At 31.4% G+C, this 27,687-nt stretch overlaps 2 protein-coding genes across 2 annotated transcripts; both read left to right on the plus strand.

Annotated features, from left to right (window-relative positions):
- The first annotated feature begins 4,615 nt into the window (after positions 1 to 4,615).
- Positions 4,616 to 16,347, plus strand: LOC113391433 (medium-chain acyl-CoA ligase ACSF2, mitochondrial). Its single transcript, XM_026627399.2, has 12 exons — positions 4,616 to 4,737; positions 6,168 to 6,351; positions 8,319 to 8,447; positions 9,708 to 9,928; positions 10,666 to 10,787; positions 11,715 to 11,821; positions 12,510 to 12,637; positions 13,204 to 13,372; positions 13,987 to 14,100; positions 14,555 to 14,697; positions 14,923 to 15,064; positions 15,741 to 16,347. Exons 1-12 carry the CDS (start codon positions 4,679 to 4,681, stop codon positions 15,966 to 15,968), a joined length of 1,746 nt encoding a protein of 581 aa, XP_026483184.2. The 5' UTR covers positions 4,616 to 4,678; the 3' UTR covers positions 15,969 to 16,347.
- Positions 16,348 to 18,875: 2,528 nt separating this feature from the next.
- On the plus strand, positions 18,876 to 27,188 carry LOC113397352 (uncharacterized). Its single transcript, XM_064216011.1, has 10 exons — positions 18,876 to 18,946; positions 19,150 to 19,273; positions 19,747 to 20,011; positions 20,367 to 20,486; positions 20,768 to 20,887; positions 21,586 to 21,619; positions 23,887 to 24,013; positions 24,250 to 24,520; positions 26,157 to 26,279; positions 27,061 to 27,188. The coding sequence occupies exons 1-10, from the start codon at positions 18,880 to 18,882 to the stop codon at positions 27,175 to 27,177; spliced, it is 1,368 nt and encodes a 455-aa protein (XP_064072081.1). The 5' UTR covers positions 18,876 to 18,879; the 3' UTR covers positions 27,178 to 27,188.
- The last annotated feature ends 499 nt before the right edge of the window (positions 27,189 to 27,687 follow it).

A 27,687-nucleotide genomic window follows, 5' to 3' on the forward strand; every position in this document is an offset into this window, starting at 1 on the left:
ATAACATTGATATTAAATAAGAGGGTACTTTGACTTTTCTGTTCATTATTATGAGTCACGTGATTTGTAAAGAGGCTTATATATAAGTGATAAAAGCTCGGTACAGACGACTTTTACTTTTCACTTTGATCCTGGACCAGCAAGTTGCTGCTAACATTTAAGGTACGATATAATTTTGTTATATAGTATAATTGTTATTGTTTGTTAAATTATTGGTGAATATATGAATTGTGTTTTTGCAATTATCAATATATACAAAGTTAGTATAATTGTATTTAACTAATATAACTGTATTTTTGGATACTGAAAAAGAATAACTACTGAGTTTCTTGCCGGTTCTTCTCGGTAGAATCTACATTCCGAACCGGTGGTAGCTTTACTTTAAATAGTTTGTTAAATGACGATTCAAAAGTGCTTGTAAAAGCCTACTTGAATAAAGTATATTTTGATTAGGGTAATTGGTTTTTTTGTAATTATTAATTGATACAATATTACGTTTACTACAGCTATTATAATGACTAAATAAATATCTGTGTTTCATATATAATCTTTTATTGTCTTATAACCTTAAAGTATAATAAAATAATAAAGATATAGAAATTATTCTGAAAATATCCTGACATAATGTATAGAGTCTCTATAAAAAATCTAACAGGCTCATATTATCAGCCAGTTGAATATACATAAGTATTACTCAATATGACTATTGATAATTACTTTTGTTTTTAAAATATTTGTATTTTAATATTACTTACAAATGCCATGTGGCTACTTGCTTAATGAGACACCGTGAGAGTCTGTGGAAGGAATGGCTAGGCCCATTTTCGTCGTCATCGTCGTCTTGGACAACATTGAGATGCGCCAGAATGTCTTTTAAAAAATATTTTTTTGAAGTTGGGGAATTTTCCAGAACACGTGCTTGCATCTGAAAACCGCCGAATATATCTGAATTATAGAAATAACTAACGAGTGACTACAACAAAGCCTTTTCGCCTATTAATTATTATTGAAAGTAATTGGGCAATGTTATTAAAATAATAAGCATTTTTAAATACTGTAGTTAGACACCTGAAGTTCTATAATTAGTCCCATTCATTAGCGCTTTTAAATAAATAAATAAAATCTTCTAATAGATAGCTCCGGAAAAAACTTACAATAACAAATTCAGACGTAAATTTGCATATTTATGTCTACTGTTACTTATAGTTCGTATTCTTTTTTTGCAATGAAGAAGAAATCCTACAATGACAAGGGCTATAAAATAGTCTTTTTAAAATTTTCTGGCAGCGATTAATGTAAAAAGAGGAACTAATGTAACTCGAATGAAGCCAATTCACTAATATCCATACTTATGATGAGGAAGGCACTCGTCCACTTTTGGGACACTAACAGGAAGGTATAATCCAATTTACACACGAAGGCGCGTATATATATACGTATATCCATTTTTAATGAAAAAGTTTAGATCTACGAGAGAGACCTGCGGCTGCTACAGCTTCAGTGCGAATTGGTGGACATTTTCGTTTTATTAACATTATAATGCAGTGTTAACGTGCGTAAGATGTAAATTTTACACATGCATTTTCAATTATGATGTTTTCTTTCATCATCAATCATGAGTTAAATTATAAAAGCAAATTATACACATGAAAACTCAGTGGATTGAACTTGCGACATATATTCTATGCAAAGTAACTCAACTAGTGAGATCCAGTTGGTCAACAAAATAATTAATTTATAAATATATTTTATTTACGTTTTACTTTGTTGCATACAATTATTTAATTTCTCATTTTTAATCACATAAATGCTTAGTGATATTATTTTCATGTAATAGGCCATTTTATTGCAACTACGCAAATGTACACCTATTCAAAGTATGCAAATGGTTACGGCGATTTTTTTAATGTTATATGTCGGGCAAATAGGTCACCTGATGGTAAGTAGTCACCGCGGTCCAAAGACATTGGTGCTGTAAGATTTATTAACCATTTCTTGCATAACAACAATGCGCCACCAACCTCGGGGGCTAAAATGTTATGACCCTTGTGCCTGCAGTTGCATTGTTTAAGCCGCAACACAACAATCCTCAGAATAATTATTTGGCAGTAGAATATCTGATGAGTAGGTGGTACCTACACAGACGGGCTTGGAAAAAGCCCTTCCACCAAGGATCTATTTCAGATAGACCATGGCAAGCGACAGTAGCAACTGCAATGCTATTATTTAAGAACTTACTCCCGTATCTCAGTCGTGAATGTTGAATGTGTTTCGCTATTTGCATGTGTTAGATTTTTTATAGAGACTTAATACATTATGTCAGGATATATTAAGATAATTTCTATTTATTTATTACTTTATTATATTTTAAGGTTATAAGACAATGAAAGATTATGTATGAAACACAAATAATTATTTAACCATTATAATAGCTGTAGTAATCGTAATATTGTATCAATTAATATTTACATTAACACCAATTACCTTAATACTAACTTTGTATATTGATAATTGCAAAAAACACAATTCATATATTCATCAATAATAATTTAACAACAAGAACAATTATACAATATCACAAAATTATATCGTACCTTAAATGTTAGCACCTTGCTGGTCCAGGATCAAAGTAAAATGTAAAAGTGTTCTGTACCGAGCTTCCATCACTTATACAGACCTCACTACAAATCACGTGACTCATAATACATGAACAGAAAAGTCAAAGTACCCTCTTATTTAATATCAATGTTATCAACACAATTCAAAAATAACTTAAATTTAATTATTATTATTACAGAATTTATTAAAACATTCAATAAATAATGTAAGCGTTTTTGTAATCATCTATTTTTTTAATAATTTCTTACTTAATCTGACACATGCGTATATATTTTAAACATTTTAATTATTAAAGTCAATGTCGTATCATTTTATTCTGTGGAGAGTCGAGTCTTAGAGATTAGTTACTATACTCTAAATATTTTAAATGTAAATACTTTTTATGAATACTTATCTTGACATGAAATAATCATTTCATCTTGTATATTTAGTTATAGTTTTAAGATAATTTTCTGTCAGCTACTACAAACACGACTACGCTATACGCTATTATTCATTAATATGTATTACATAAATATTCATGTAGTTTTACAATATAGGCATGATAGTATCGATTATAAATAATTTATAAAATCTTATAAGCTATCACGTGACATAAATACACCACAAATGGCTGTCATGGTTGTGACGTCATAATGATAAATATTTCTGTGCCAGAATTATGTGATTTTATACAGAATCCCACAAATCCTCTTTAAGAGATTTATCTAAGAGAATAATTTTATTACGTTAAAATATACTTTGACTCTTGTTAGCTGTCTTTATAAAAACATGTTCAAATTTGATTAAATATAATATTTTAACAAAAAGTTCGTTATTAAAACTTCTAATAAAAAGCTTGTATTTAATTGTAACTCTCAGATAATTAGTATAAAACAAAAGGTGGATGGAGTATACGAGGCATTAGAGTGAAGCAACAAATTTTAAAATGAAAAACAAAGAAAAACGTCAGTGTGGGCCAGGCCTTAATTCAAGAAGACGACAAGCTCGAAGTCCAGCGAAGATCTGCTGATGTTCAGTAAAAATATAAAATATAAAAACGCCAAAATGTATAAAAGTAAAATGTAAAAAAGGCACGGGCAACTGTGAGCCCGCGGATATTATAAATTAAATAAAAAAAAGCAACAAAAGCAAATACAAAATCGCAAACCAGTCGTAATTTTATCAATATGTCGATAATAATGAATAGTAATTAAAGTAAGAGCACTCTTGACGAGTCTACTATCAATTATATTAGCTATGTAATATAAGTTTTTTTTTTGGGTATAAAAATTCGTATTATATATTTAAAATATGTTGTTGTTTTTTTATATAGTTAGGCGGGCAAATGGGTAAGTGGTCACCACCGCCCATAAAACATTCCTTAAATCGTAAATGCGCCACCAACGTCGGGAAGTGAGATATTATGTCCCATATTGTTGTAGTTACACTGGCTCACTAATCCTTCAAACCGGCACACAGCAATACTGAGTATAAGTAGCGGTAAAATATATTATGAGTGGTTAGCACTTACCCAGATGGGCTTGCACAAGGCCCGAGTAAAACTAAATACCGAGTTAAAGTAAGTTTACCAACTTACTTAACTCGGTATTTAGTTTTACATTTTATCAATTTTTATTTACCAAATAAATTAATAAAAGTATAAATCAAAAAACGCTCTCAGACAACAATCCGTACATACATTTGAATATTAAGCTAGGTACTTATAATACATATCAATTACATAATATGTATTTATACACGTACATTTTGCAAGGTTACGGTGAATATAAATGATACAAGTATATTTAATAGGCTGTTACGTGTGATTTATTATTATTTGATTAATTCCATCAGATAGGTTAATTTGAAAATATTTAAAAATAACAATAGATGAATAAAATAGTACTACGTTTTATAATTATTTATTTACGTTAATTTTAAGTCAATTACAATCTGCATATCATTAGATAACGAGTATGACGCATCGGTTATAATTTAGGAGTTTAATGTAGTAGATTTCTTATCGCAGTCGTTAATTGTTTTCCGTCACACTTGGACATACTGACTACGTTTAATAATGTTTAGTAAAAGTACTCGTTTTTTATCGAGTAGACTTACAAGTGCGGCTAGTTTGAGGTGCGTTTCAAAGTTAAATATTATTTTTAATATAAAAACGGGGAACTAATGCAACGATCTTATAATCGTTTTAAGTTGGTTCGTTGTTTATTGTCAGTTGTGAAAATTATTTTATTTTATAAATATAAGAGTAAAAAAAAAATCTCGTACTCGGAAGGCAAAACGTCATGATGAAAACTGTGTGTGATAAAAATCTGCCAAGTGAACGAAGCTGCATTGGAGCTGCTTCGTGTAATAAGCTCAAAACCTTTTCCTCGAAAGCAAAGAAAGTCTTTGACAAGCAGTAAGACGTTTACAGGCTGCATTTACTTTAGTTTTTTTAATTTAATAAGTTATAAGTACTAAAAAATCGAATGTAGTAAGGAAATATCCGGTAGAAGGTATTTGCCGAAAAATATGTATTTGATATATATATTTTTTTATTTAATAAATAGGCAAACGGACAAATATGCCACCTGATGGTTAGTAGTTACCACTGCCTATAGACACTGGCACTCTAAGAAATATTTACCATTCCCACAACAAGGCAACAAGTGCAGTGATACGACATTTTAAAGTAGTCGATATAATAATAATCAGTATATATCGTTGTTTTAAACAACGTTATTCGTCGTGGGTCACCAGGGCATCCCATTTCATATATTAAAATATATATATAAATAATATCTGGATGTTTGTTTTAGTTATGCAAATATTTCTAGATTTATGTAACAAATAACATACGTACGTCGAACACACGTACGTTGCCAGCAGAACTCGATATGTTTATTTTATTTGTTCTATGTAATATAATTATAAAATTATATTATTGTAAGAGAAATTGATAGAGAGACGAGAGAGATTAATAGAGTTTTCCGAAAATAAAGTACATACCGTTTTATTTAAATATTGTAATCATTCTTGTAAGCGGATCGTACGTAAGACAATAAATAATAATAAATACATGTTATTAAAACAAGAGACGAATTTGTATAATGAACAATTTTAAATTTTCTTCTATTAAATGAACATGAATGTATTGTTTTATGACTTTGCTAGACGGACGGACAAATAAAAGTATGTGGTCACTGGCCATAGACATTGGCGTCGTTAAAATTTTAATAATTTCTTACATTATCATCAACCTTGGAAATTGAGATGTTATATGTCCCCTGTGCCTGTAGTTACACTGGATCACTCACCCTTCAAATCTGAATACAAGCATACTAAGTATTACTGCGTAGCGGCAGAATATATAATGAGTTGGTGGTACCTACACAGAAGGCTTTGCACAAAGCCCTACCACTAAGTGTTTGTATTTTGTTCTCTATGCGTTGCTTATCCATTCAACAGTTTATGATTATGCTTTCGCTAACGTTACTGACTGAAAAGAAGACACGGCCGAAGCTGGGGCAGATAGCAAGTAATAATTTACAATTAACAATTTACAGGGTTGCCCGTAATCTTCAGCTACAGTCAAATGAAGGCTATTTGCGTAATCCTGGCAGCGAGCCCCTGATCCATGCCACTTTGGGCGACGTGATAGCGGAGACTGCGCATCGATATCCAGGCCGTGTTGCCATCCGGTCCATACGTGAAGACATCTCCATAACTTACGATGAATTGTTGAGCCAAGTAAGAAGACAATCTTATTCATAATTAATTATCTTGCAAATAGAAAACATGCTTTATTTAAAATCAAAAGAGGTCGTCGTGGGACTCCCGTTCGGAACGAACTTGCTTTTATATAATTTAATAAATAAATAAATATTGGACAACATCACATACATTACTCTGATTCCAATTTAAGTAGCTAAAGCACTTGTGTTATGGAAGATCAGAAGTAACGACGGTACCACGTGCACCCGGACCCAAGACAACATAGAAAACTATGAACTTTTTCTACATCGACTCGGACGGGAATCGAACCCGGGACCTCGGAGCGGCGTACCCATGAAAACCGTTGTACACACGACTCGACCACGGAGGTCGACAGTATATACATATTATGTATAAAAAAATATATAATTTACAATAACACACATACCCGAAACAATAAAATAAATTGACCATTTTTGAGAACAATTAAATGAGTATGACAAAATTGTTATTAAAAAAAATCCCGTGAGAAGTGAAACAATAATAATAAAAAATAAGTTCAAATAATTTTATATAATACCATTTTTATATAAAATAGAATGAGACAGAGATAAAGAGAAAGAGAGAGAAAGGATGCCAGGAGGAGGAATAATGCCTCTTCCATACGCGACGATTTCTGCCAATTAACTCTATTGTAAAAGAACTTAGTGCCACACAAAAAAAAAACGCTTCTCTTAACACGACTACATATTATAAATCCTTCGTCGCGTCTGTCTGCCTGTGTGAACGCGATAAACTCAAATATACTGAACGGGTACATTATAATAGACGAATTTTCATACGGTTTTACCAAAATGGTTCATGAGGTAAAATTCACATGAGGTAAAATTCATTTAATGTAAATTGCCTGAAATATGACTGAAATACCCGTGCGAAGCTATGACGGGTGGCTATGACTAGTGAATAATAATAACTATGAATTTGCGGTAATTAGGAAGTAGAATTATTTTAATAATAAGTGACATTTGATGTACATAAATGAGTAATTGCCTGCTAGGTGTACTTCAAATGCATCAATTATAACTAAATTTTTTTAAAATATTATATTGACAGCAATTGTGAAGCTAACTGACTATATGTGCACAGAGCAATTTAGCAGAGTGCAATAGAGACTCTAGCTCCGGGGCCTCCATAAGAAAAAGGCCTCGAAAATCATTTTCTTTTTGCTGTAGATAAGAAAAAAACATATGTTCTATCATAAGTAAAAAATATGTTCACATTCACACAGTACTTTTTCTAAACATTATAAATTTATCGTTGTTAATTACTTGTAAAAATCAATAATGAAAAATTATAAAAAAATCCAAGGGAGTTAAAATAAATAATTACAACGACATTTACTTTTTGCAATATTATTATGTATATAAGGATCATGTAATTGACCTAAGTAGTATCAGTCAAACGAAATGAGCGAGTATCTATTAATTTTAAATAGTAAATAAATAATGAAGACTACATGTATAATCTCTTCATTCCCAGATGAATCTTAACTAAGTACTAATTCTACTAGTTTATAACACTTGAGATACATTCGCGATTCCATTCCGATCTTGTTTCGATTGAACATTTTAACATTATCAATGCTACCAACCCTGCGAACGAAGGCTATGTCACTCGTGCTTTTGATAACACTGGCATACACAGTCCATAAACCGAAACAACACAAAATTAAATAAATGCAAAAGTAAGTATGTGATCAGTGGGTGGTACCAACTCAGACGGACTGCACGAAGCCCGACCACGAAGTGAATTTCATATATCACTAAATAATCAATTTTATTTCACACCGATAATATATATTATAAATAAATAATAAAAATAAAATAAAAAGCGTTTTATTTTTCGCATAAATTACAATTAATTATGATTTACATTAAAATTATAATAATTAGATAATAATGTGCATGGTAATATATATTACTCAATAATAAATATAATTTCAGGCTGATTCCTTAGGATGCGCACTAAGAGCTAATGGTTTCGAGAAAGGAGATAGACTGGGAATCTGGTCTCACAATTGTGTCGGATGGGTCGTGGGTCTCGTGGCAGCCGCTAGAGTTGGACTCATATCGGTGGGTCTTATAATGTTTGTTTTCATAATGTAGCCTATATACACTTTCAAAATTAAAGTAATTTAATAATATTGTGATAAATGTCTCATGCGGTCAGAAGCGATAATAATACCTGAGCGTAGTTCACGTTATTTTAATAAGAGTTCAGGTTTTGAAATATGAAGATAAAAAAATCCAAATCAATACATACTTTATTGAAGTATGCTCTTGGAAGCACTACGAAATAATTTTACAAGATAAATTAATGCTCAGCACCAAAAAGACCAGAATTGTGATCATGATGATAATTTGTTTTCCTGATCAAGTCTCCAACTGATGGGGAAGTAGTCAACTGCACAGAACATATTATTATAGTGTACAATGGGTAGTCAAACACAGGTGTACTATCTGTTTTACCTACTCCCATAATCCAATTAGACGGCACATCTGACGACAGGAGAAAGAGAATAGACAAGAGAGACAAAGGCTTAACGGTCTTTCCATTAACAAAGCCTACTTCCAAATTTCGAACTACTTTTTTTTTTGTCAGAAAAACTCAGTTCCTCTTGATTAATCTGACTCAAGACTTGGTCACAGGATCTCAGTGACAGCAACCGTTAAGCTTACTACTAGACCAATATATATATTTTATAGTGTTGTTTGGCGGACGAGCATGGAAATACATTAATTATAGCATATACATTGCCAATGTAAAAAATATTAATCATTTAATTCGCCGTCAATACGAGACTACCCATAAGAGTTTTGTCTGTCTGTAAATACACTGGTTCTCTCCCCTTTAAAACCGGAACAAAGCAATACAAATCATTGTTAATTTGAGGTAAAACTTTGTCTGGACAAAGCAACGTACTTACTACTGTACATTTTTTTTTTATTTTAGGGTATAGATTGGCGGACGTGCAAATGGGTCACCTGATGGTAAGTGGTCACCACCGCCCATAGACAATGGCGCTGTAAGAAATATTAACTATTCCTTTTATCACCAATGCACTACCAACCTTGGGAACTAAGATGTTATGTCCCTTGTGCCTGTAGTTATACTAGTTAATCACCCTTCAAACCGGAATACAAAAATACTGAGTCCTGTTGTTTGGCGGTAGAATATCTGGTGAGTGGGTGGTACCTACCCAGATGAGCTTGCACAAAGCTCATCTGGGTAGGTACCACCCACAGGTATCAAGTAAAACCAATGAAAAATTTTAAGGTAAAATACGATACTAGTACTACACTGAATTTAGATTACTGAATATTTTTTTTTAGGTTTTTATCAACCCCGCGTATGAAACGAATGAGGTGAGTTTTTGTATAAAAAAAACCCAAATGAAAGGATTGTTGATCGGCGATACGATTAAGAATAGAGATTATATTGGACGATTAAACAAAATATTACCAGAACTACAAACGTCAAAGGAAGGATCACTTTCATCACCAATATTTCCAAATCTAAGGTCTATTATGACTTTAGAAAAAGATGCGATTAAGTGAGTAATTTTATTTCGTTTTTTTTTAAATTAAACGCACTAAAGCTCTCATTATTACTTCATCACTGAGAGTTTTAGACGGTAAGAAGTGTTGTATTATCAATAGATGCCTCAAATGACTGACGAACATATGCCATGAAATTATAATATTCGCTATTTCTATGAATTTGAAAAGAATCGTTAACGTCTTATTAATGTAATATTTATTTTATTAATGATCTAGTTAGTAAGTATTTTGAGAATTTGTATGTAAAAATGGAATATCGACACCAAATGATTTTTTTTTTTTATTATGATCTTAATTTTGAAACGCTGTTGATTATATTTATTATCAAAGTTACAGACAAAGCCTAGATTATCTCTAATTTAATTTTAGAAAAAGAATAAATATTATATATATATATTTTTAAATATATAAAATATATATTAAAAAAAAAACAGTCTTAAATGCAAATATAAATAATATAGAATCAATGGGCATTTATATAACAATATAATGAATATTTTAAAACTTTTTTACTTTATTTTATAATGGTGTGCACACCTTACGTGTTCCACTTAAGTACGAGTAGTTAACTGTATCCTTGAACTGAGTATAACTCTGATTAGTTTAAGAAAAGCTTAAATAGCTATTATGGAATATTGGAAAATATTATGAATGTTACTTTTCGGATGGTTTTTTTTTCTAATAATATTAATATTTTGTTTTATACATAAATCGTTTTTTTTTTTTGCAGTGGCGTCTCTACCATAGACTCCCTGATAAATAGTTATAAAAATAATTGTGCAGTTTCAAAATATGGAAAGGAAATAAAACCAGAGGATGGCAGCATTTGTCTCTTCACATCTGGTACAACGGGTGAGCTGGTTTACTATTGAAATTTGTAAATTGCAGCTTTATATTGAAGTCTCATGTTCTCAGTCTTGAGTCATACAAAAGTCGCAAATTGTATTCTAATCCTTTTAACAAATAACGATTCGTTTTGCATTTGAAGGGGAAAATAGGAATAATATTAGCACTTACTTTTCAATATTTTTTGCAAGTCCGGATAGGTAATACACACTACAAACTCTTCTTGGTAGGAATCGCTAAACAACAATACTTAATATTGTTGTGTTTCGGTTTGAAGGGTGTGCTCACCCTTATACTTAGTACTGTCGTGGTGGTATAAGTGGTACTACCAATTAACTCTCAGTTGCAACATTTGCCAACCATTTAAAACAAATAAAATAGTTATATATCTGAAATTTATGGATGACTGTTTTCAATCAGTGTATTATTGTATGTATATATTTTGTAAGAACTGAAAATAATAATAATATTTAAATATCATGATAAAAAAATATACAGCTAAAACAAATAAATATAATTCTTATCGCTACTGAGCGATTTCCTCCAGGCAACCTCGGGGTCGACGGTCTATTGACATTACAGATATATACAAACAACGTTCCAAAGACAAGACTAGGTTAAATAAATGTATAGATATATGTACATGGGACCTAACATATTAAAATAATTAAATAATATTATATTAATACATTTTCGGAGTTATAGTTGCAGAAACTAATTTAATTTATTCTTGTTAAGCTTGTTAAGCTGACGACCGCAGCATTAAATTTAGAATAAAAATCATAAAATTTCGATATTTTATAATCCTTTAGAACAGATTGGGTTTGTGTTTTTTTTTTATAATTTAACTTAAACTGGCCCGTCATTATAAAAGCGCCGTTCGTAGTTTTTTCCATAACTACGACAGGAAATTAATTCCTTCATTTGTTGTAGGCGATCCAAAGGCTGCTATCGATTCTAATTTAGCAGTAGTCAATAATACATATTTTTCTGGAAAAAGATTGCTATTAAACGAAGAACATCAAATAGTATGTTTACAGGTAGGTCAAATTATTTGTTGTACTCAGTCGTCAGATATCTAAAAATAATTCTGATGTCCGTGACTGATGTGTGCTCTGAAAGTCATTCTATATATTTCTTACATTCTGAATAATATTTCTTCAATTTGTTAAGTTTCCAAAAAACTTAGTTCAGAGGAAGCAATCAAATCACATATTATATATAAATTTTAAACGGGCCAATAAGAAGACGAGTTCCATTTACTAACCTATCTAATATATGACCTTTGACCTGACCTAATAATCTAATAATCTAATCGTATCTAATAAATATGACCCCCCCAAAGACATTACCTGCAACCGCTCCTGCATTTTCTTTACATGTTATTTCAGAATGATCAATACTCATACTTACAACATTATGTATATCGTCAAATTGTTGCTAAAAAAAAATTCGCTTTAAAAACTGATGATGTATCATCAACACATGATAATGTCTCCGGGTTAGCTTTATCAAAGTGTAAGTCAAATATAAGATAGATAAACGGGCCGAGAATTAATCCTTGTAGAATGCATCGCGAGAAACGAGACAGATACATTTTAAATTTTAATTGTAACACAAAGGCTTACATATATATATAATGTTTATTAAATAGTCATGCAAACTTGAACATAAATAGGCAATGTATTTAAAATAAGATATTTAACCTTAATTTTGATTTGATTTTAGGCACCGCTGTTCCATGCCCTGGGCTCAATAGTAACATTAATCTCTGCATTGCAACATGGTTCAACGATCGTCATCGCTGCCCCTGTATATGACGTAGCTGCTAATATCAATGCGCTTTGCGCTGAAAAGTAAATACTTTTATAGCATTGTATCTGCTGCTAGTCTAATATAACTAAATACTAATATTAACCAATTCGAACTATTCCTTGTTGTCTTTCTGAAATACGATATTTATATATTATATAATTCATTCATGTATAATAAATATTATGGAACCAAATACGCCCCTAAGTGACAGTTCTGATCATAAGAAGCACATTAGTGCTTAAATTGGTTAGGGATCTAAGTATTCATGTCACTTATATAAATGAACTTTGATGTATCCGTTGTTAGTATAGATTGGCTATATATATTTGACCGATTCCTACGAAAGTTGATACTATGTATTTTTTAAGGAGATTTTAAACGAAGAGGAATCTCTAAAAAGATTGTGAATTAACATACATGTTTTTTAAAGACTTTCGATAAAGATTTTCAAGAAAAACATTTTTTAATGCAACTCACCATAATAGCCATATGTGAGTTGCTTTACGAATATCAACGCTTCGTTGTACAATACGCCGTACCTTATATCTGCGTCAATTGTTTGGAGAAGCAAGCAAACAAGTACTTAAGAAGCAGTTTTATTTTCCAGATGCACAGTAATTACTGGTACACCAACAATGTACGTCGATATACTGTCACAAATAGAGAACATGGGCAAACTGCCCATCAAATTGTGTTTGGCTCTTGCAGCCGGCGCACCCTGCAGCCCTCAGTTAATCAGAAAAATGCATGACCAAATGAAAACTGAATTCGTGAGCGTAAGTGTATTGTAACATTATTGTATAATTCATTTACGCTTCGTTAGTTCAGCCTTAGAAGGCTACGGATTCAAAACCTAGGTCGAGCCAATACAAAGTTTGATATTTATTTTTCAGTAAATAAATTCTCAAAAATTGCCCAAAATTTGGTAGTTGGTATTTTTACAGTGATATGGGAATCCGTTGGTAATGTCAACCTGTTTGCCCTTAACCTGAGATATTTTAAGATATTACGGCATACCGTTCCAACGAGCTTTGAGGGAAAAGGAAAAGAGAGTACACTCTTTTTCGCACAAGCTTGTGCGCTGTAAAACCTCGTTCACAATGGCTCAGTGACAATGGCCGCCGTGATGGAAATCAATCAGGCTATTATTAATAATTAGTTAACCTTTGCTACGCATATAAATAAGGTATTAATCGACATAATTAAAATGCATCTGATTATGTCCAGTAGAAATCTACTCCATCCGTGCTTTCCAGCTTGGCATTTAATTTCCGCCAAATCCGTTCGTGTCTAAGCGATCTATTTTTAGATAGTAGTAAAATCTGTGAAGTGAATATGTAATAAATCTTTATTCTGTATTTTTAATAGAGTTCTGTTTATGAATTTTCAGGCACTTTATGGACAGACAGAAACGACAGCCTGCGTGTTCCAATCGTTACCTGGAGAGAGTGTCGATGTCGTCGCTGAATCTGTCGGTTATTTAACTGACCATACTGAAGTGAAGGTAAGCTAAACAATGCAATAGTGTGCAATGAAATTACGTTACTAGAAAATTATTAACCTATGGACTACGAGGATGTTAGTGAATGATCAGATACTATAAAGCTTATTAGATACTATGTTGGTTATTTGTTTATACAGGAAAGTCACAGTATTCAAATAAATCCTTATTACGTAAGACAAACTATTTATTAATAAAGATAAGGAACTATGTAGCATCACGCTATTAGCGAAAAGCAGTAAAAACGTGTGCATTCAATTTTATGAGCAAATAAAAAAAAAGATACAAGTTCTAATCCTTCACTTTATATTACAATAATATAAAGTGATGGATGGATAGTTACGTAGATTTTTATAAATATTTATTTCGTTATACTAATAATCAGGACTGAAGCTGTGACTTAAATATTGTTATACAATTGATTTACTATTGATAAGATGTTCCAATTTATTTATAGGTTATTGATGAAAAAGGTGAAATATTGCCATTTGGAGTTCCTGGAGAATTAATGGTTAGAGGATACAATAATATGATTTGTTACTGGGATGAACCTGAAAAGACAAAGAAGACCCTAAGAGAAGATGGTTGGTTGTATACGGGGTAAGATATTATAAAAAGAGTACGGTAAAAGCTTATTTAAATAAGGATCAATTTCAAAGAGATTTAATCAATAACAAAAACTTGTTACGTAATACTACTAATCAATTGATTTTATTATATTTTTTGGTATGTGCTGTGTAATGCACAGGGGATGAAACAAATCCTTATAAACGTAATAATGTATTTTATTTACTAATCGGTTAAATAATTTAAATTGCATTTCAGAGATAAGTTTACATTATCTCCAGAAGGGTATGGAAAAATCATTGGGAGATTTAAGGACATAATCATACGAGGCGGTGAGAACATTGCGCCGAAAGAGATCGAGGACCAGTTGATCACACATCCAGACATAATAGACTGTCAGGTATAGTACAATGTAAAAACTGTCATATCTAACTGTCACAAATCTCATATTCAACTTGTTCCACATGTTGAGATACTGAGAAATATATTATTCAGAGACAGATCCAGGTATGAGGTTAACCAATACTCCGAAGAAATAATATATTCAATTTAAGATAACACGTCACAATTACTTGAGTACCCTGTACCGACTGATTAATACATTATAATAATAATCTAATAAAAAAATTCATCATGCCAAATATGACGTACGACTAAAAAGGCGAAGTGCTGACAGCACAGGATAATAAATTTGCAATTTATTCCGTCACGTCTTTCCGTACTAGTTAAGGTTGGTGGATGTTGCAGAATAACATTCGACTTATGCAGGTTACCTCGCAGTGATTTCATTACCACAAATACAACACGACACAGAACACGAAGTGAGTTGTTAGTGGTATTTGGTGCTGGTGAACGAACTCGTGACTCGGTTAAGTCCCATGTTTGTTATTATCTGTAAACCACAGATGTCTCATAATTAATATAGGAATTCTTTTAGATTTTTTGGAAAACCTATGTTTTTTGCCGTAACTCTTTTGGCTTCATATTAAAATATTTTGGCTATATAATATACATGATATTTTTCGCACCACCCTAGCCTAAGAAAGCTTATATACTTTTATTTATTTATTACACAGGTAATTGGTGTATCAGATGAAAGACTGGGCGAAGAACTTTGCGCGGTTATAATACCAAGAGAAGGAGCGAAATTCACACTAGATAACATGGCGAAACATTGTAGTGGAAAATTGGCTCGTTTTAAAATTCCTAGACTTTTAAAGACTGTCGACGAGTTTCCTAGAACAGCATCAGGTAAAATACAGAAATATAAAATAAAGGAACTGATTGAGTCTGGAAAAATATAAATATACTATAATATATGTATAACTGTCTAACTTTTAATTTAAAAAATACGCCACAGTATCTCCTCGTACATTGAAACTGTCACTTTTTATATTACTTTGTAATTGACATTACTTTTATAACATGTTGAAGTATTCTTATACTTTTCTGTATTTTCTATGTTATGTAAATGTTTCTGGTATGTTTAAACTTTTTTAAGTTATACATCTAAAGATGCGTTATGAAAAAATTATGAGAATGAAGTTGCTAGTTAAACCGCCGATGAAATGACAAATTACTCGAAATAGTCAACTTCAAATCTAATCTTATTTTACATGTTTATTTTATTACGGATGTAAATTGTTAATGTATAAATGTTTGAGTGTCATGTGAGAATCAAATTATTTTATTGTTAAATAATTTGTATATTCAATTATTTTATTGTTAAAAAGTAAATTATTATTTATTGTAATAAATTATTGACATGTACTTCTTCTTCAAATTCAACTTCTCGCGTACATAAGTTTACGACCACTTATTTATTTAATTTTATATGAGTACAGTGTAGAATAAAAAAACAATTGTTTTATGTGATATTGTACGCGCGAGAGAAAAGTGGACTGTAGTTAAGGAAAAAAGGGAAGTTGTTACCTCAAAACTGGGCTCTGACTTATGAAGACACGTTCTTCTTGGGAGAGCTCCCTTGGTCTTCATACACTCGAAGAATACAGCCAAAGGGATGGGTGATATTACAGGAGAAGGATAAGTCCGTTACACAAGCTAATTTCAAAAGCGCGGCGCACTCACATAACACACGTTACCGCGGCTCACACGAGAAGGGAAGAGAGAAAGGAAGTACGTCATACGTCAAATCATTCCATAGACAAATATTGCCGTTTCAATGTACGCATAAACCTACATACGCTACAGATATTTTTAAGTTGTTAAGTTAATTTTATGTATAAAAATTGTTTCTTCAAAGGAGAAATCAAATTTAGTATTTCAGATTTTATTGTTATTAGAACCAAATGTGTGCGTAATAAATTGTCGCCTGAAATTGAAATTTTACTTACTAGCGCTTATACCGGAACACCTCAATACTCATTACACTAATACTTAGTTTGATGCGATATTCCTATATTATGTGGTATCTGACCTGACGAGCTGGCACACAGACCCTGCCACCAAGATAAAATGTTATTGTAATAAATAAATAAATATTGGACAACATCACATACATTATTCTGATCCCAATGTAAGTAGCTAAAGCACCTGTTATATGGAAAATCAGAAGTAACGACGGCACCACATACACCCAGACCCAAGACCACGAAGAAAACCAATGAAATTTTCTGCATCGACTAGGCCGGGAATCGAACCCGGGACCTCGGAGTGGTGTACATACTACTCGACCACGGAGGTCGTCAAATTATCATAAATTATTGGCATAAGTATGTCATGCCCTTATAAAACAATATATAGGTAAGTGTATATAGCCTTCACTAGTGGAGGAGGGCTGGTTCATAGGTTAATCCCAGGGGATCGGAATTGCGATTTAACAGGAATATGCTGCTAGCATTCTTATTACTATTCGAAACGGTCGTGGTTTGTACAGTTTGCATTTTCAATTTATATTAATTTATTATTAAGGATTTAATGCAAATAATTCTTATGTAAATAAAATGGTTTTAAGAAGAATGCTCATTATTCTAATTCATACCTAAGTAAAATAGCTTAATAAGTTTTTACACATAAAATAGTTAGAACTGGCGTTCCACGAGGAACTACTTTTGGTCCTCGTCTGTTTTTGACATAATATATTAAAGATTGGCTTTTTTAAATAAACAGTATGAGTAATATTTTAAGATGATAATATTTTGATATATGAATACTTTTTAAAGTCGTTACAATGTAAAAGCGATAAAGAATATCACGGATACAGACATTATCTTCTAAAATATGATTTAAAATAAAATTCAATTTATTTTTTCACAAAGACAACAAATATGTATTCAAATATTAAATAGAAAACTAGCGACCCGCTCCGACTTCGCACGGGTGCAATGCTTATACTAAATTTACTACAGAATGTCTTACAACGTTCACAGTTTTTCGGTCATTAGACAATACAAACCGCTATGTCCCTGCATTTTGAATCTGTAATATCTTCGACAATATTCATTAAAATTACATGCTGTAAAAAGACATATTGATCTTTATTAAATGCACAATGTATTTAGGGTACTTAATTGGATAAGGATTAATGCTGTATTGCTTAAAATCGCTTCGAAAGTAAACCATTGTTTGTCGTAAAAAGTAAAGGATAAAAAATAGTTATTGTGGATTATCCCTAAGAGACAGACATATACTATCAGGGACTTTTTTGAAGAGCTCTTTAAGGTGTACAATACTGTAGTACATTATTTTGATCTATCTCGTGGGGTTCAGCCAGCGTTTGTCACTTCAGAAACCTCTAAAATTATTAGTATTTCTCTACTATATTGTGCATGTATTATAAATATAAACCTTCCTCTTGGATCAATATATATATTTAAAAAAAATCGCATCAAAATCCGTTGTGTAATTTATAAAGATCTAAGCATACATAGGGACAGACGGCGGTAAGCGACTTTGTTTTATACCATGTAATGATTACACACATTATTATATACGTCAAGTCAAATGTCTACGAAAATCTATTTTAATACCTACACGTTGAAGGCATTTTCACGAAAGTTTTTTAATTGTTCAGATATCAGCGATAATTAATTGATGACGACTGGTCATATCTGCATTATAGTGATGTATGAAAGGCACTGATAAAGATAATTATAAATTTTAAAGGTGAAACATATTGACATTGTTATTTTAACAATCAAACATCTGTTAATATTTTTAGTCCATTAGTAATCTTTTTAATATTTTCATATAAATATGAGGAAGGAATTGTGTTTACTGGTCTTATTTCTAATTCAAATATTTGTTGCAAATGCTTCATCTGGTAAGAGATCGAACATTTAAATATATTTATATATTTTTAATTTACATTTACATTTTTATTTACTATATAACTTACTTTGGCTTCAGATTATCAGTTCTTTATTCATACTTTCATAATAAATAATGTGAGAGTTGAAACTCTTTTTTAAAAAACGAGAGAGTTTTAAAAAACTTCATTATAAAATATTCCTATGTATGTTTTAGTATCTAATGTCCGTTTAGTCGACCACACTAGCTATGCCATATCCATTATACAAGAAACGATGCGAAGAGTTGAAAAAAGTTACTGGTGTAGTCTAAAAGTAGAAGATGTGATTATTAATATAAGGTTAGATTATTAAAACTATGCCATATCTTCTTCTTGCAAATGTCAAATCACTTATGTCAGAAAGAGACAAATCGGTGTTTAACAATACAACTGTTAAATAGAGAACGTTAACGCAAATTATATTAGCTAAATATATTTTTGACTAAGTACGCCTTAAGCTAGACCTCATCGTTACTTTCCGTCGGGGATGATATCCATCAAGTGCTACATTTATTGAAAGAAAATAGATCAATTAGCTTTAAAATGGAGGCTCGTTATATACGAAGTTTTTGTATTTTAAAATCTAAAATTGTCTATAATATTTATTATTTTTGTCGTTTACCATTGATGGTATCTGCTTAGCACGTCTACTTGTCATTACTGTAGTGTCACAGTGTGCTTTATATGATCAAAAAGAGAACCAGTTAGTCTGTAAAAGTTGAGCTAAGATGTGTTTAATTACAAATAATAAGTTATACTTATGAATGTTACAGCGAAAATATACTAGGCGTGCCAACGTCAGCTGACGTTGAATTTACCAACGGTTTCTTGGTATCACTTCGAAGCATAGATATAGTGAGGAGCACTGTGCAACAAGTATGGTTGCCACTGAGAGCGAACACTACAACTGTCGAAGTGCGTGCTACGATGAGAATGCTTGACGCTATTATTGGATTTGACGTTGCTGTCAAAATGCAAAACGGAATTTACCGATCGACAGGAACGATTCGGTACCCAGAAATCCAGTTTCCATTTGTGGTAAAATATTTTATAATCTATATAATTATCTGTACTTATTGATCCGTCTAACGTGTATATTTTATTTATATGTGTTGAACAATAATTAATTTTAATTGTAAGGTTAAGTGAGTAATTAGTAACAGTTTATTTACTGGTCGAAAAATGCGTTCTGTCTTTTAAGAGAGATGATTTAGAGGTTATTCCACTACGCAGCTCCAGTTTAATGGATTCGCAGACATCTCAATATTATTCAACATTCATTCGTTTGATAATAGTGTGCTGATTGTTTCCATTGCCTTAACTGGAGATCTAATAGATCATCTCAACTTACTACTAATAAAAAAATCCATAAATATAGTCGCACGTTTTTCAGATAGTTAAAAACTTATTTACGGATGACATAACAGTAGGCGTGCGTAGTAATTTGGTGAGAACATCAAATCTTATGCAGTTTACGCCAGAAGACGAGATAAACAAAATCGCAACAGTTTTAGTAAGTATATTCAATTGAAAGTATTAGATAATTTCTTTCGTTGAAAGTTTAGTATATTTATGTATCTATTTATTTAAGTATAAATAAATAATTTTTTGGAATCGTCATTATCGTGACGATGTTTGTAATGTAAAACTGGTTAATAATTCCGTATAATTTTCGTTAAATGGAACATAATGTTATAGTTCAAATAAAATAACATATTTATTTGTTTTATAAAAAACAAAACCCTAAATATCTTTATTCGTTTCGATTAACTTTTTTAAATGATTATTTTTTAGTTTGACTGGAACTGCACAGCTGACAGCGTCTTAAGCTGGGCTACTGACATATTCGCCCCAATCACTCTCGGCCTCGCAATAAATGAAATTGAATTTCCTAGAATTTGCTACAATTGCAATGCTTAATAAATATTTTTTAATACATACAAACATTTTTATATGTTACACTAGCAATACCCACCCAACGTCGCCCTGTCTGTATTTATATAGCAATTAAAGCTTTACTTAAAATAGTTTGTTAAATGACGATTCAAAAGTGCTTGTAAAAGCCTACTTGAATAAAGTATATTTTGATTTTGAATTGATGTAGCGCTATTTCGACACAAAATTAATTGTATTAAAATAAATGCTAATCAAAATAAAATAATAGCTAAATAAAATAATCTCACTTTTATGGTACTTAATCGGTCAAACGGTATTACAAATTATCAATCTCAGAAAGATATACTAGCATGTTATTCTACACAAAGATAAACACTATTTCTGTGCGTAAAAAATATATATAAAAAAAAAAATGATGCATATTTATCAACATGAGATTATTTAGATGATGAAAATGTGTGGGCTAGAAATTGTTGACCCTCAGGCAGGATATAGTTTCAATTTAATTGTATTTGATTGACATAACTTTGTAATTGAAATCAGAAAGGAGCGGCGTGAAAACAGGCAAGACCTCATTAGTCTAAGTTTCTTGCTGGTCCATTTTAGTGGAATCTTCATTCCTGACCTATGGTAGACATACATTAAATATAATCCTCTACAAAACGATTCGATGATTTTTTCCTTGAATAAAGTATATATATATATTTGTGTTATAGGGGGCAAATAAGCAGGAGGCTCACCTGATGGAAAGTGATTACCACCGCCCAAGGACATCTGCAACAACGGTGGGCTTGCAGGTGCGTTGCCGGCCTTTAAGGAATGAGTACGCTCTTTCCTTGAAGGTTCCCAAGTCGTATCGGTTCGGAAAAACCGCCGGCGAAAACTGGTTCCACAGAGTGGTTGTGCGAGGCAGAAAATGTCTTAAAAATCAATTTTGACCAATATTTCGCTTTTGCTCTAAGCTTTGCTCACCTGGTATTACATACAGTGTTTCCTTATCTGTACACCTGATTCTTCTTAAAAGTTCTTTATGATTTGTTGAGTAGTTAAGGCGAAAAGAGTAACAAATAATCAAACATAAAACTTTCACATTTATAATGAACAGGATTTAAGTGTTAAATAATTTGAATATCAGATCGCAATTTGATATCATATCAATTACCCCTGATATACTTATATGTGTAATGCCCTGGTGATTGCTTCTGTGAAGTCATGAGTCTTAATTGTTTTTATCGAAACAATTTCAATGCATACCTCATTTTATTGTGATTGTATTTTATTTGCAACTTATTTCTAAGTGCCGATGATATAAAACGATTTTGTATCGAATTACTTGTTAGTTAGAAATGCTGAAATATTTGCCGATTTTGTTATTATGTATAGTAACTGGCAATTGTCAAAATTGGGGTGAGTACGTGTAATGTCCTTTTATATAAACTTAAGCTCGTACAGGATTTTTTGTATATGTACTGATAAATGATTTTAGATTGGTACTGTTCTTAAATGCGAAGTTAAAGTTCTTATTCCAAATTAAAGATATAAAATTTAAAAATAATTGTACTATAGTGGGACATATTCGGGCATCCGATAAAATCATTGCTATACTATTTGGCGACGTAAGAAATGAGTTATACAGTGCCAACAAGTGACACTTATATATAAGGTGGTCCATTTTCCAGTCAATTCAATAAAATACGCGTACATTTATGAACATCATTTATATGGACTGCCTTTATATAATTGACATGCGTCAATTATGTAGTATGTTACATTTATTTAAAAGTTTTAAGAACGTTTCTTTAAATGCACCAGAAACTACTTGACTGAATTAAAAATATTCGCGAGCAATGCATTCATTCTCATTTTGATAACAATTAAAACTGTGTCATAAACACACACAATTTTATTTAAATCTATCATTTAAAAATAAAGAAGGTTATTTGACTCGGCATTCTGAAGACGTTTATACATTTGCCTTTTTTTATACGCAAATAAATACTTATCGGATTAATTAATCAATATTTATTAAAGTTGAAATAGAATTCTTATAAAAATCCCAAACAAAGATCCCAAAATGCTTGATACAAACCTGGGGTAGGGTCAATAAACACTTATTGGGTTTTAATGTTTTTTATGAAACCTATCAAGCAAAACCAAGGGTGAAGTATAGAGGGAGTTAAATGCTCCCATTTGCAGAAACTGAACTCTACAAAATTACTTCATAGTATTAGTATTTAAACTCAAGATTGAAGGTGTTAATATCCATAAAATGGCTTGATTTGAGTTACATTAATTTCTTTTTTCTCAGTAATTGTTACTGGTACATCTTGAAAAATATATACGTTCCTACCTACATCATATAGACAATTTCTCTCTCACTCCCTAAAAACATTTATATAGAAGTAAAAATAAATGCGCAAAGTACTTTCTGAATTTGCTATTATTGGCTTTTTTCCCAAGCTATCTTTCAGTATATTTTTTATTTACATCGGAAAATTATTTAACTACTACAATACTAAGAGAACCTTCGGCCTAATTTTGCAGAATATGTTTTAATTTTGTTTTTACAATTTATTTACGTATTCGTTACACGCAAATCGCGATACAATCCGTCTGAGAGAGACGAGACGTTGCGCTGAATGAATCTGGTACACTTTTCTCGGAATACATAATGAATACATAATGAAGAATACACGGCAGAGGTAGTGTGAGGTATCCCCGTGGCATATATATCGGTAATCTCTTATCAAGCAAGTTCCAACGAAGTAGTTTAATGCTTTTTTATTTGTAGATGTATAATTGTATTGTTGTTGTGTTATACAACAAAATAAAGAAGTCTAGCAAAAAGGACTATCGATTCTCATACATTATCGATCAACATATTCGTATAAATTTGTGATTAATAGTATAATTTATGCAAATTAATTAATCAACAAAAGTTTATGAGGCAATTATAAATAAATAACATGTACCCTTATGAGTATTCATTTATATTGTCTGATAATTGTTAATTTTAGGTTCAAGGGCTTGCCTGGTTAATCGCGACGGTTACATTTTGAATATCATTCAAAATGTCATCAGCAGACTAGAAAAAAATATCAAATGGTGTAATCTTAAATTAAATGATGTAAACCAAGAAATTAAGTAAGAATTTTTTTTTTTTTAATTTAACATATAAAAGCAGACGCCCCTGACAACTGCCCAGTATCTTTGGACAATGGTAAAAAGCGAAATATTTAATTATAACTCAGTGGCGATTGTTATAATTTAGTATATTAAAAGCTGTTATATATCTCTTGTAAGGTTTCTGCAAAAAATACACTATCAATGTGCACAAAATTGCTTAAAAATTATATACGTAACGTGTTTTTTTTTTTCAGCGAACGTCTATTCAAGTGGCATGCCCAAGGAACAGGGAACTATACTAATGGATTCCTCCTACATTTTCGAAGTATTGACGTATCAAATATACAGAGCATGTTTTCCACTAGAACAGTCAATGGTTCTGTGGAGAACTTGGTGTCCGTGAACGGATTACTTAATTTTAGGAACGTCTACGTTGGGTACGATGTTGTCGCCAACATAGAGGGCTTTGATACCCAATACTTCACGGGAGTATTCTCGTATAATTTTATTGCATTACGGTGCACGGTTGGTATAAATTCTGAAAATTTTCTACTAGTAGAAGCTTTACTGTTGGATGAGTACTGAGAGATGAGCTAACAATAACTAGTCCCGCGTGTCTCCCGCGAAACGCGTTTATTCAAAATATTTTTTAGAAATTTCGAAACCTATGGCATGTTTTGTTTTGATATAATTTCATTGTAAACTGCAAGTCGCCCATTTACATTTGGCGCCAAAATGATACCTCTTTTAAATAAAAAAATTTATATCAAATAATATACATTAGTTCAGTTAGAATTGGAGTTTGTCGAAAACAAGTCACTTTAATTTTCTTTGTTTTTTTCATTTTTTTCTTATTACGTAGTACCGCTCTCTAACAGGCCAGTAACTTTTTTCGGCTTCCTAAAATTAATTATTTGTTAGTAAATTGCAATCATGAAATCTTTATTTTTCTGCACATCTACGGCTGGAACTCTTTAAAATGAGACCATAACTGTTTTTTTTATGTGCAGCTGTCGTCCCATAATCACTGGGACGATAGCAATCAAACCGATAAAAATCGGCTTACGCTATTAATAAATAAGATTGTTTTGTTGTTATTAATTTTAAAACTATCTCGCTGGTCTGGTGTTGATCGCGAAGTCTTGGGTTCAAATACAAATAAGATGTTACTGTCTCAAGATTTATATTGTGCTCTTTCTCTTTCTTAGCTATCGTGGCGTCAGTTATGAGTTGTAAAATACAAAGTTTGAATTTTTGGTTCATTCAAGCATGGTTCTGATTTAATACGTACTTACTTTTTATTTTTGATACGACAACAGATAAAGAATAATCTTTATTAAAAAAATATATTATTATTATTTTAAACTCCACGCATATTCGCTTACACAGACTAAGTCAATTATTAATATAGATCTACACAGAAATAGCATAATATAGATTTTAAATTTTGCCACTTACGTCCCTGCAACGTGTAAGCTGGGATACGGATATGTACTGGATATCCTATGCTTTTCTACTCGTGATAATTTATTAATAATTTTAAAATTATTTCATAATTAAAACTGTGTAACGAGATCACTCAACTAACAAATTTTTTACAATTTATTTTCACTTTTTTTTGTCACTAGGCAGTATCATAGACATTGGGGCTGTATGAATTTTAAACCATTTTTTACATGGTTATAAAAAAAAATATATAATTTCATGCGCCTCCAACCTTTGGAAATAAGATTTTAAGTTCCTTGTTGCTATAGTTACAATTGCTCACCGACTCGTCAAACCGGAACAAGTGGTACTGCTTAACGGTAGCTTATATGGTGGGAGGGTGGTGTATATGCAGACAAAGTCACCAACCAAAAATGAAATACATAGAATTTTTAAGAATTATATTTCTGCTGAATACGTGATGATACAAAAAATGAGGAACTTCTAAATATTTATTTAATTAATTGAAACCTAAATTTAAGTTGCGTCCTTTTTTATCATTTCCAAGCATAGGTATTTAGTATGATGGATTGTAGTGTGACTATTATAACATATATATGATTGATGAATAAGATTAACAACTATTGAGTGTCTAAACACCTTCCGTCGTTTTTATCAAAAAGCAAACTACTGTTTCATATATAAGCTATCATATAAAAGTCCGATTCAATTTCAGATCGTTAAAAACTTACAAACTAATGAAATAAGTGTTACGACGACAGCCGTTTCATCGAATCCTGCTGTCCGACAGATGACGTACATGCCCCAAAACAGCATATCAGAATTGTTATCGAGATATGTAAGATATATTTTTAACAAAGTTATTTAAGATAGACTAGCAAATGGGCCACCTGATGGTAAGCGGACTCCACTGCCCATCGACATTGTCCCTATAAAAACTACTATTCATACCTTATCTCGTCAATGGGCTACCAAACTTGGGCACTTTGTCATGTCCCTTGTGCCTGTTACACTGGCTCACTCCACTTTTTAACTATAACACAATAATAATACATATTGGTGCTTTGCGGTAGAATGTGTTGTAAGTGGGTTGTACCTATACAGAAGTATATAGAAGTATACTGGACGGACCAAACTATCAAATCTTATCGTATTTCTTTTGATTTTAAAATAAATATTATTGAAAAATAAAAAATTACAAAGAAAATTATTACATTGTAGAAAGAAAGAAATGTTTATTTAGGACACGGCACATTTATAAAAAAGTACAAAAAATAAATAAATAAAGAAGATTACTTAATCCACAAAAAAAAAAAAAACAATGATAGTTAACGTGTCCTAAATAGGTGTACCATTCAGCTTCCAAGTTGGGTCCCAAGAACACGTTACATTACAAACTTTGTGTTACATACTAACGCACTGTTAAGCACACGCTCAAGTTGTCTAAAAAAATTATATTATATTTTTTAACGTTCGGAGAGTTTTTCCCAACAGTTAATCAATAATAATAAATTTTCTTCATAACAAAAATATAAATATTATATTATTTCTTAATAAAGACACTTTCATATTTAACTAGTAAATGTTTTGTACGGCGACAATTTAATTTTTTTTTTCAGTTTTTCTCGTATCACATTTCATTTAGTCAATGGGGAGAAAATTACATCGCACCACTTATTTTGGAAATTGCTTCAAAAACTGAATTACCGGAAATACGTTACGACAACAGATGTTAAATGTTTTTGAAAAAGTCATCATATCAGTAAATATTTTCTATTATTTATTATAAACGAGGTATAAACGATTTTTTTGTAGTTTTATTTTTAGTATAATTTTAATTTTTATACAAAATTAAATTTGAGATCCCGTTGGATAGAATATGTATATAGCCCAAATCTATTTCGGGCAAGCATCAGTTTTCATAAGCTTAATTTGTTGTCATCAGTTTGTTTATTCATGTGTCCATCATTTGACGACCTCCGTGGTCGAGTAGTCACTCCGAGGTCCCGGGTTCGTTTCCCGGCCGAGTCGATGTAGAAAAGTTACAGTGATAATGCGTTATACCTGCCGCACAGTCATCTATACCTGAGATTCTGCACTGAGTATTCTCAAATATGAACCCGTGAAAAAAAAAAACCCGTTTTCTAATAAAAGTTACATTCACCAAAATAACATTTTTTTCAAATTTTGTCTCTGTCTGCTTGTTAAGGCTACTCTCTGGAACGGCTGGACCGATTTTGACGAGT

This window comes from Vanessa tameamea, chromosome 10 (genome assembly GCF_037043105.1).
Source record: "Vanessa tameamea isolate UH-Manoa-2023 chromosome 10, ilVanTame1 primary haplotype, whole genome shotgun sequence".
Lineage (NCBI taxonomy): Eukaryota > Metazoa > Arthropoda > Insecta > Lepidoptera > Nymphalidae > Vanessa > Vanessa tameamea.